This window comes from Tenrec ecaudatus, chromosome 8, assembly GCF_050624435.1.
Source record: "Tenrec ecaudatus isolate mTenEca1 chromosome 8, mTenEca1.hap1, whole genome shotgun sequence".
Lineage (NCBI taxonomy): Eukaryota > Metazoa > Chordata > Mammalia > Afrosoricida > Tenrecidae > Tenrec > Tenrec ecaudatus.
Genome location: NC_134537.1, coordinates 122448040 through 122460063, shown reverse-complemented (window position 1 = coordinate 122460063; position 12024 = coordinate 122448040). Strand labels below are relative to the sequence as shown.

The 12024-nt window shown below is 43.5% G+C and overlaps 1 protein-coding gene across 2 annotated transcripts in view; it reads left to right on the top strand.

Moving 5' to 3' along the window:
• The window catches only part of FAM149A (family with sequence similarity 149 member A), a 51813-nt gene that overhangs the window by 29474 nt on the left and 10315 nt on the right, over positions 1-12024 (top strand). For both annotated transcript variants that reach the window (XM_075556793.1, XM_075556794.1), the window contains 7 exons: positions 1589-1699; positions 2158-2290; positions 2667-2809; positions 5000-5122; positions 6679-6849; positions 7409-7599; positions 8996-9147. In XM_075556793.1, the coding sequence (XP_075412908.1) occupies positions 1589-1699; positions 2158-2290; positions 2667-2809; positions 5000-5122; positions 6679-6849; positions 7409-7599; positions 8996-9147 (1024 nt within the window). The remainder of the gene's footprint in view (positions 1-1588; positions 1700-2157; positions 2291-2666; positions 2810-4999; positions 5123-6678; positions 6850-7408; positions 7600-8995; positions 9148-12024) is intronic.

Genomic DNA, 12024 nt, shown 5'->3' with positions numbered 1-12024 from the left:
GGAGAGGAAGCATCCAGGATCTGGGGGAAAGCTGTGTTCTTCATCGATACTACCTCACACCCTAATTAACCCATCTCCTCTCCTAAACCCCTCTATGAGGGGATCTCCATTGGCCGACACTTGGGCCTTGGGTCTCCATAAAGTTACTTTTTATGTAGCGCACAATAGGAGTAAAAGGAGCCCCGGTGGGGTCGTGGGTTCTGTGTTTTGCTAACTACACGGCTGGTGATTCTAACTCACCAGCTGACTCCGTGGGAGGAAGATGGGACTTTCAGCTCCTGTAAAGATTCCCAAGCTTGGAAATCCCAAGAGGCAGTTCTCCTCAGTCCTATAGGGTCCTTGTGATTCACAGCCAACTGGATGGCAATGAGAGCTGAGATAGGGATATAGTTAAATATGTTAATAATTTTTAACTCCATTTAGATGCAAAAATACAAATGTTAAAAATTAGTTGCTTTTATAAATACAAGCAAATGCAAACTCTTATACAAATGCATGATAGTGTGAAGTCTTTCTTAGAAACATTTGAGATTAAAGGATTCTGCCCCCTCGTATATTCCACCCTAGGATAGTTTATGGCTTTTTTTTTAATGGGAGATATACCTATTGAATGGGTTTTTTTTGTTTTGTTTCATTTTGTTTTACTGCTAAGCATTAGGAAGGTATTTGGGGTCAAGGGAAGTAAATTTTTTAAGAGGTTCATTTAAAGGGCATTTTAATGATTAACACGAACTGGACTATACCAGCCAGGTTTAATCATTTATTTTAAGTTTAGAGATTTCTTTTCATTGTTTCCTTAAATTTTAATATTTTAAAACTTTCTAAGCTTGAGGATACTCACCAATCAATGCAAACTGAAATGAGTTAGACACTTGTATAACTTCTATCATTTCTTTTATTATTTGTGTTTGGTTATTCCGAGGAATTTGGTATATTTCAAGAAGCATATGGGACTAGCCTTTTTTACAGGCGAGCAGGTTGAGTTTGGCAGATACAAAGTACAAGGGCCCTATGGGGCAGGTAGGGGCCAAGAACCAGTTCGTGTTTTACTTGCGAAGCCTCATGCTTTGGAGGAAGGTCGGGTCCTTTCAGAGTTTTGGGCAGCGTTTCCTTCTCTACGTAAGCCGAGTACCATTTCACAAAACGTTTCTTTGTGCTTTGTTTTAATTCACATGAAATTGCATTCTAAGAAAAACAAAAATGGCAAGGTCCTAAGGCTCAGTTTCCTGGATGTAGAAGTGCTGTGTGTGGTGTGTTTATGTATGGTGGGTGCATGTGGTAAATGTGTGGTGTGCCGGGGTTCGTGTGGGGTGTGTGTGTGAGGTATGAATGGAATAATGCTGATACTGGGGTAGGGCCTCCCATGGCTGAGGGAAGTCAGGGATGAAGACCACATGGGACTGAGTGACCTGTGGTTACTAGTAGAAGTCCTAAGAGGAGCAGTGTATTATTATTAGCACTTACAATAGATATTTGTTGAATTTCTCATGAGTTGGAATATATAACGAATCACTCAGGGGGACATGGCAGGAAGAGAGGAGCAACTTTGTATGAAGAGAAGTCCCTCATATTTTGTTTTCTTTTTCAGGAGAGGACTCTCAGAAGGTTCTGCAAAGCACAACGTCGCTGTGAAAAGCAAAGGGCCTTTACCTATACATTTTACAAGAAATGTGCAGAAAGCCATTGATAAGTACACCTGGTAAGCATCCATTTGCTAAACGCTCCTGATGACAAAATAATCTTCAAAGGCATCTCTCCTGTGGAGGGCTCCCTGGTGGCACCGTGGTTAAAGTGCCCTCCTGCCACGGAGCCACTTGTCTGTGCGAACCCATTGCTTCCAGGCAGAGAGACCCGCCTTGGAGAACCTGGGGGCAGTCTCCCCTGTCGTGGAGGTCTCTCTCTGTGTGAGTTGGCATCAAGTCCGCAGTGGAGAGGGACCTGGGCAGCACCGTCAGGGACTGGCATGACGTTCAGAAATGGAAGTGATTTTAGTCTCAGCTGAGTGAAGAGCGTCCTCCTAAGCCTTTCGAAGGAGTGACCTGTGAAGTTAAGAAACGTATTTAAATAACAAAACTGCACCGACTCCGGCATGTAAGCCCTTTTCCGCGTACCCTCCTGCTCATTGGCGTTGCTCTGTGTCCCTCTCTGTCGCTGCAGTGACTCGGTGTCATCGTTGTCGTCGAGCGGGACCGCCACGCCCGCAGAGGCGCGCACCTCTTGGCCTGGGACACCGAGCTCCACCACGGGCTTCTCTACGGAGCGGAGCTCCGTTTACTCGTGGAGAGACGACGTACGTACGTCCCGCAGCGGGCGGATGAGCACGGGGTTACAACTTTTAATGAAGAATCATTTCTTCTTCTTTTTTTTTTTTTTTTTTGGTCAATCAGAAAGGCATTGCATGTTTACTGTTCATTTGGGGGAGAAAGAGCCGTAAAAGGAGAAGAAAGCCTCTCATGTGGTAGAAATTGCATCATTGTAAAGAAACTGAGGCTGGGCAGGGACACGATCTGACTACAGGTCTTAGTGATCCCAAAGCCTGCATTCTTCCCCTCGCTTATGTTTCCTCTTGTAGAATGGGTTCCTCTAAATGTCGGCATGCCCTTGTTTGTGACACCCATAACACTACACCTTTCAGTCTGGTGGCTACATATGCACTTCCGTTTCAGGAATTCGAGAAAGGCAATTCACAGAAAGTGCAGGAGTTATTCTGGGAGGTCGAAGAAATGTTATTTGAAGGGAAAGTAAGCGCCCAGACCCAGAATCTACTGCCGGAATGCAGCGAGTGGGCCAGACGATCCCTCCATCTGAGGTAGGAAAGGGTTCACCGTCCATCTGTGACATGGGGTTTCAACTGTCCATTCCCAAGCTGGATTTTCGGTCCGTCCATTTTGTCTGAAAGCAACCACCCAGTGAAAATTTATATGCACAAGACCTGAGATGCCACGTCCTTGGTTCGGGTGCCGGGGGCCACCGAGGGCACACCGCAATACTCATCCTGGCGAGGAGCAATCTCGCGCCTCCAAATGGTGTTGCATCGGTCACCTGTGCAAGAATGATGGGCTGAATCCTCTACATCCCCTTTCACTGATATGTGAGCAACGTGGGTCTGGCCTCAGCCTTGAGGAGCGATGGAGGCAGAACGGTGGGACAGGTGAATCTAGCATTCCTCTTGGAGGGAGCATGATGCATGATTCCCATGTAGGGAGATTCCGCATTTTTTATGCCAAAGATAGAAAGCATAGATTTTATATGAGGGGAGCTTTTCTTCCCTCTGTCACCTGGCCAGCATAGATCATCCATCTCAGCTCTCCCAAGTTTCTCTGGTATACTTGAATGAATACATTCAAATGCTGTGTTAGTCTAGGACATCAGAGAAACAAATCCACAGAAAATTATATGTATATGAGATAGTTTTATATAAAGGGCAAGTGTACATTAAGAAAGCCTCCCAACTCAGTGCTGCCCAAGCCCATAAGTCCAACATTAGCCTATCTGTCTGACACTGATCTACAAAGTCCTCCTCCATCTCACAAAACACACGCAATGATGCCGACTGCAGAAGGAAAGCCGAATCCGTGAGTGTGTAAGCAGCTCAGCGCTGGCTGGGGACTCCATTAGGCTGCTCCTGCACCCAGGGCTGCACCGAGGTAGGTCCAGGTGGCTTCTCCTCAGGGATGTCTTGCAGGAAGTGAGCCTTGCTGGCTGAAGCAGGGAACTGGCTAAGGCAGATGCGCCCTGGTCCGACCATCACAAAGCAAGAGAGCCGAGAACTAGAAAGGCGAGGTTCACCAAGTCATTTATCTCTCTGCCATTCAGTTAATCCCACATGTGTTTATCGGCCAGGTTGGCACAACAAGCCTTAACTATCTCAAATGCTCATACAAATGCGGATGAGTTTTCTAGTCGGTTACCTCATCAAGGTAACTTTAGGCATTATTTATTTTGACTAAATTTTTTTTTTGTTAGCTTCCTTTTTAAAAACACATGCTGCCCTGCACTCCTGCCTTAGCGCACATAGCGCCTTCAGGGGTCGGTCCTGAGACAGGAAGAATGGTGGCTTCCTCTTCCAGGGAAGAGCAGCCCAGAGGGCAGAGTGGGCTACTTCCTGAGCTGCTGACCATGACGTCGGCAGTTCGAATTCACCTGTTTGAAACCACCAGCTGCTCCTTAGGAAAAAGACGGGACCATCTGCGCTTATAAATAGTTAGAGCCGGGGAAACGGGCGGGCAGCCCTGCTCTGGTCTGGAGGGCTGCTACGAATCAAAAGGGACTCAGGCAGCATGTAGGTCTCTTCCTCTAGGGGTGCTTCCCTTCACAGAATGCCGGGAGTCAGGCTTGCCCGTGAGAGTCATGTCTAACAGAGTTGCGATGAAAAAGAAAGAAGGGGAGGAGGCTGAAAAGAAGAAACGATCTCAAGTTGCAGAAGCTCAGGGTCTATACTAATATCCTTTTCTTCACCGTGTCGGATATTACGTCACGTTTATAGAGAGCTTCTAGGAGCTCAGTATCACCCTAGATCTGTGCCATGCATTAGCTCTAAGTATCTCCTACCAGGCAACTATTAGCATGTCATTTTGCAGCCAAAAACCAAACCAGTGGGCTAAAGCTAGTGGCTTGGAGCAGTGGAGAGTTTTGCCTGTGGTCAGTGGAAGGAACGCCGTGGGCACCCAGTCTGCCCGACTCTCACAGAGCCTGTGCTTTCTTTGTGACTCCATGCCCTTCTCCTGCCCTTGTTTCTTCACACATGCGCACCATGGCAGTCCTCCTCGGAGCCTCCCTCTGAAGTCTCTCCTCCAGTCAAAGAGGTGCTGGTGGTGCCGCTGGTGGTGGTTAGGTGCCATCAAGTTGGCTCTGACCCACAGAGACCTTATGCACAACAGAACAAAACACCCCACGGTCCCATGCCATCCCCATAATTGTTCCCATGCCAGAGCCCATGGTTACAGCCAGTGTGTCTGTACATTAAATGTTCCGTCGGTTTATTTATCTTACCCTGCAGAGTATTAGGAAGACAGCTCATCTTGCCGACCGAGGAAGGCGTGCAGCATTTCCAGAGCAGCGGGCCTACTTCTGTAACCCACAAGCCCTCCCTCGAGTCCTGTGGACGCAACAGCAACAGGGAGTATGTATAAATTACTAGTCAGGAGTGGTTTTTGTTTCTTTAATCGTTTTGGGGGAAGCTTTTACAGATATTAGAACATTCCCTGGTTCAATTAAATCAAGCATAATTGTACAATGGCTACCAGAATCGGTTCTTCATTTCAGCTCCCCTTTATCCCCACCCTACCCCATAAGAACCCTTATTATTCTTATTATATATTATTATTTTAGGATTTAGGTTTTTTTGGCCATATCTTACTCCATCCAATATACCTATTCACCTACAATTCTGTCATTTGCTGCCCTTGACTGGGGTTATACAGTCAATCTTGCCATCAGCTGCCCCCACCCCCTTCCCATATCCTCAGGGAATCATTACTCTCCTTACTGTTTCTGAAGGGTTATCTATCTTGGCTGTCATGCAACAAATGATCTTAATTTAAATGAACATTCAGAGGTCTGACAAGATTAATGAGATACAACAGAGACCATCACAGTAAGGGGAGGAAATATTAAAGAACTAGAGGACAGTTATGTGTTTCATCAGTGCTATACCATGCCCTGGATTTATCATCCCTTCTGTGTGGCCCCTTCTGTGAGTGGTTATACTTTTTCATGTTTATCTATCCATGAGCCTTACCTGTTTGGAAAATCAGATTTTAATGAAGGGCAAGTATGGAACATCTTGATCAGAGCTGCTTCTGATTCTAAAATGATTATATATACATTGCTTACATAGACCTATGGAGAACCACACACAGTACATAGGTGTGCAGTTGATTCTGACCCATCCTGACTCAAAGAACAGACTAGAAGTGCCCCATCGGGCTTCCAAGACTGTGACCCCTACAGTCAGCCTGAGGAACCGTGTTGGCGCCCAGGCTGCCCCCTCTGACTGATCAGGTGCTTCCACAGCTCTCCACTGAAGCAGCTGGTGGATTCAAACCACTCACCTTTTTGATTAGCACCTAAGCACTTGCTCACTGTGCCCTCGGGGCTTGATGGTGTGCACACACACACTCTGTGCATCTATATTACTTGCATATCTGACTGCTATCCAGTGGATTCCGACATACAGCGACCCTGTAGGACAGAGTAGAACTACACCTCTGGGCTTCGTAGACTGCAGCTCTTTACCAGAGTAGATACTCCTATCTATATCCATATCCATATTCATTAATTTAACTTCCATTCTGCATGGGGTGTGGTAGGCAGCCAGGGACAAAGTAAAAACCTGCTTCCTTGTTGGAGATCCTAGCCTCAAGACTAGCTTCCTTTTGCTGAATAACAGATTTTAACCAATCTCTCTGTGTTTCTGCACGCATTCGTGCCATGAAGGCAATCAATGGGAAGAGGAGGCAGACTTGCAGAATTATTTAGACTTTAAAGAATTTTAGCTATGCCTGTGTCAGTTGTTTCTAAGGATTTGCGTTTTCTTCCAAATATACGTCTTACGATTTTTAACGTGGGAGTCTGTAATGTTTGCATAATTCAAGTAACCACCCGGTCCTGATGCTCACACATGACCATGAGGATCATGGCCTGCATCTGACCGAGTGGCCTCTGTTCTCCCCACAGGCTGTGCATCTCCGGCTCGCAGATCTTCCCGGCAGCCTTCTCGGCTCCTGCCCTGGCAGGGACTGAGGGCTCAGGAACCGCTGACCCGAGGGTCTGTTCACTCCTGGAAGAAGAGATTTATGATGTGGAAGGAAAAGTTGAAGAGTATTTCGCTTTTGATGGAAAAGAAGAGTAAATAGAATTTCATGTTGATGCTCACTAATGGGAAAGTCATAGTGCTTTTTCTAGCTTTTTAAAAATATATTCTTTGAGTGGACTCTACAATACCATTTACTTATGCCGTAATCTTTGCATTCTGATGAGCACGGTGTGCTACCAAAAGTTCTTAGGTCACCAGCAGGAAGTAGAGATGCCAGAGCTGTGTCTCTCTTCCTTTTGTAGCAAGACAGCATGGAGGGAACACAAGAATGTGGGTCCCGCGTGCTGGCGACAATGGCTATTGCCACTAGTGTAGAGCCCGCCTCCTCAGGAACTCAGGGACGGTATGGGGCTGACTTGCCCAGAGGGCCCAGGGATGTTCCAGTCTCCACACTACCAAATGCACAGTAGTTCTTAAACAGAATTGTTATTGCCATCATTGAAAATTGATGACTTAAAAAATAAGCCAAAATAATAATATAAAAATCTTAAACACCAAATTAATTTTATGCAAGTATTCATGTGATAGCTAGATGAATAGATACCATTTTGACATTGACTGTTTGTTATTTGAATGTGCCTTTGTCCTTAGTGATGATGAATGTCTTGAGCCAAAAAAAGCCCCCCGTGGTCGCAGGTGGCGTAAGCACGGACTCCCTCCCGTCTCCCCTCAAGACTGCATCAAGGATGCGGTGGCCGCAGAGGTGTTCGATCGTGTCTGGGGGAGTGTGGTCGCGTTACTGGAAGAGCTGGTCAGAAAGCACTGGGAAAGGACCCTCGCAGGTACTCAGCTGTCGAACGTGGGATAATGAAAAGAAAAATAAAGCAAATAGGCCTTCAGCTTGGTGCCGTGTTATCTTGGACACAATTGGGTTGAGGAAGGAAGTGGGTTCCCTGATGAAAGATTCACAGTATAGTTTTTAACCATTTCAAACGGACATTGTTATCTATTTGAATTAGGGAAAATAAAACATATTCCCTATAGAAACATGTACAAACAGAAATGCATGACAAAGAACATAGACATCACTCCTCTTCTAGTTACAATTGTTTTAATCCAAGTTTTAATATTATATATTTTAACATAATAGTTAAGCTGTACATGTCATTTTATTACCACTTCATCTCCTTTTTATGAGATGCAGTATGTATGAAAGGTTCTATGAAACAAGGCTTTTTAAAATGGCACAACAGTGTTGTAGAAGTTTATTGTAATTTACTTAACGAATCCCTAACAATAAGGTCTTTATTTTTAACTGTTCGCAGTAATTTATATTGTTGTGAATGATATGAATGCATGATTTACAAAGTAAAATGCAAGTGTAATTAACTTAATAATTACTTCATTTAAACCATAACATGTTCTCTAAATACTTCACATGGAGCTGAAAACACTTGCAGAAGTGTCAGTGGTGGATATTAACAGCTTATTTTATGTAACTGATTTCTACACAGGGCAATAAGCCTGTTAATTTAAGACAGTTGTTTTGCCAATTCAAAACGTTTACTTGGGCTTGCATAAAATACCAAGGGTCTTCACTGTCCAGGGGATGCACAACCTGCGTTTTTCTAGAGACCATTGACTAGATAGATGGTCCCTCATTGTCCCAGGGTATGCACAACCTGTGTTTTTCTAGAGACCATTGAATAGATAGATGTTCCCTCCTCTTAGGTCCCTGTTAATTAAGTTAACTGATGGACACACAAAATAAAGGATCTTATCCATGAGTGTAAACTTCATTATGAGACCAGGCCAGGAATTACTTTAAAGCAAAGTTGAGCAGACATTAGGGACAGGGAAATCAGAGTACTTGAAATGGAACAACCAGAACCCAATGAAGGACAATGTTGACTCTGGACACACTGTGAAAAATGTAACCACTGTCACTGAATAACTTGTGTAGAGGTGGTCAGTCTTCCGTGTAAATGGTCACTTAAAACACAAGAAACAGTATTATTAAAATTACTAGTGCAGAATAAAAGTCCACAATCCATATAGGCCTGTGGGAAAGCATCCTATCTGCCAGCTGCTCCGATGTGCAAGAGCACAGACACCTGGTGACCAAAGAATGCATGTTCTCTCTGAACAGTGAATGCTGACTGTATGAATTAGACAATCTGATGTTTCACAGGATAGCTTAGTAAGTGTTTAATTGTAATGTTTTTTATACTGATACAGATGGGAAAAAACAGAAAGAAAAATCAAGAGTTGAAACTAAATCTCAACAGATACTAATATCTCATTTTAACACCGATACATCAAGTGTTCCCCCTTCCAGAGGCTCTGAAACCCGAAGCATATCCTTGCCTTCTCATCTTATTCAACCCCAGGTAGATGGCTTGTTCACTCATCTTTCTTTCCCTCTATATTTATATCCCCCATCTTAGTTTGTCAAGAGAATTATTCGATTAAATTGTGTTCAGATATTTGGGTCTGTTTGCTAATAAGAACAGAATTTAACATGATTACTCCGTGCAGTTGAATAGAATCACCATATAATTTAATGGGCACCCAGATCTGAGATTATCTGGGTTGAGCTCTTTCCCTTCAGAGAGAGAGAGAGAAAGATGTCCCTTCAATGTTTCTAGATTATAAATATTTTCCTTTCATGTAAATGATAAAAGTGACCAATTCAACATCGATTAAGCTTCTATGAAGTAAACTGAATTAGGTGCTTTGCAGAGATATATAAACTAATAAAATATTGTCCCTGACCTAGTAAAACAAAAAGTATAGTACACGTTCCTATGTAATACATTCTCTAAGAGATACACATAAAGCCCAAGCATGAAAGTACCATAAGACCAGAGGTCTTCAAACTTTTTAAACGGGGGCCAGTTCACTGTCCCTCAGACCCGTTGGAGGACCAGACTATAGTTTTAAAAAACTATAAACAAATTCCTATGCACACGGCACATATCTTATTTTGAAGTAAAAAAACAAATGGGGCAAAAACACCCTGCGGCTGGATAAATGTCCTCGGTGGGCCACATGTGGCCCACAGGCCATAGCTTGAGGATGCCTGCATAAGACAATAGAAGAGGGGGTGATTAGTCCTAACTTAATGAGAGCTTGAGGTTTTAGCTTTTAGGTTGCAGGTGAAATTTGAGCAGACAGGTGAAGAAAGAGATTCCATGAGTGGGAGAAGGTCAGGAAGGTAGTGTTAGGGCAAGCCAAGGCATGGAGGCAGGAACGGTGGGGCATGTCTGGAGAACACTGGGCTCGGGGCTTAGAGGGTCCAGCATTAGGAACAGCAGAGGACTGGAATCCAGAAGCCTAGGGGAGATATTATTTTGAATATTTTGCCTTATTTTTCTAAATGTTGCTTCCTTACCTGTAAAAGGAGAATAACAATACTTAGGCCAAGTATTTATTGTGAGGATAAATCATATAAATACATGTGTTCTCCTTACTGGCATTTCGGAGGCACTTAGTAATTTTTCCTTGAATTTCACCCACATTCAAAGTCTCTGAGAAGCCGGGATTAGACATGGGGAGCTTGTGCACGGGTGACTTGTGCGGTGCTCAAGAGTGTGGGGTTTGTTGCACACAGCCCTTCTTGTTGGGGAGGGGCTGGAGAGCAGGGAATAGACAGGTTGCCTGGTCGAAGGTACATCCAATCTAGTTGGACGAATAGGACTAGCGAGGCAATCAAGCCCAAGCAATGCAAGTCACACACCCCAACACACACACACACACACACACCATGAGAAGAGTCAGTGTAAAAGAATTGATGCCTGACAACCATTTACTAACATCATCTGGGAGCTTTTTGAGGCAGACGGCTATGAGACTTAAAGATAAGATGTTTTACACAGTGTGCGACACATAGTAGAGATTCAGTAAATGTCTGCTTAATTATAATCAGATGCTAGTTAAATTGTTTTATTACAATCGAATATGCTTCAAATCCTAAGTGCTGTGGGGTGAAGAAGAAAAATAGCACACCTTAAGCAGGATGTGAACAAAAGGCTAGGTGAGAGGTAAGATTTGTCTAACTGAAGGAAAAAACAGTCCAAAGAGCTCATTGCTGTTGTAGTAAATTCCGACTCACAGTGACCCTATAGGACTGTAGAGAACTGCCCCTGTGGCTTCCGGAGACGGTAACTCTTCATAGGGAGTAGAATGCTTTTTCTTCCTCCCACTGACCAGCTGGTGATTTTGACCATGGGGTTAGCAGGCCAGCATGTAACCACTGCATCACCATGGCTGCTGGCAAAGAAGACAAAGTAAGGCTATTTATGGCAAGGGCAAGAATATGCACGTAGCTCAGGACCAAATAATCAGCATATCTCCCTAAAACAGAAAGAATGCAGGTCTTAATTAGGGCGTGTGCTTTGGGAACCAGAGGGTAAAACAGGAATATTGCACAGACTTGTTTTACTCCCAATGCAAGGCCTTTACAATAACTCATCTTCCCTTTTGCTGGTCAAAAGAAAATTAGGGGTGTGTACATTTGGGTTTCATTCTCTGATAGGCTCAACCCAATATTTCCCACTTGGTTTACTATAAAATATAAATCATAAATATCAAGAAAAATAGGGAGATCTTAGAAATATGGTATCTTAAAAGCTTTAAAACTATTTTGTAGTTTCACTTCTTTATTTTGGATACACATTACTTTAAGAAAATAAATAAATACAAATAAAAGCAAAGATGAAGTGATAATAAAGCCAATTTTGAAGTAGTCAGAGCTCTCTAATGGTAATTATAGATCTTAATTTTATTCCCCTTAGTCTTTACATATTTCCAATAGGGGGCAGGAAATTTGAGGAGTGGTTACAATATCTGTTCATTAAACAGAGTGAAATTGGGTCTCACAAATGCATTCCTGTTCATCATAGTCTAAATTGTGTTGGTCATATCTGGGGACCAAAGAAACAGTTAATAATTCTCTTGTCCATGTATGTTACATCATTTAACTCTTAAAATAACTCTCAGATAGGGCCTTATTATGTCCATTTTAATGATGAAGAAATTCAAGTACTCATAACTGAATAATCTTTCCAAGATCACCAACAAGGTAGTAGTTAGATTGGGATTCAGACTTAAGCCTCTTAGACCTAATGCTTGGGTTAATTCATGGGTTAAATCAAGCTCCTTTGAGGAAGATAAGTTGGGCAGCTAATGTAGCTAAGAGGAGGCTGAGGACCAGCAGACATAGCTTCATCTTGCGCGTCCATATCCCTCTTCCTCATTCACTCTGT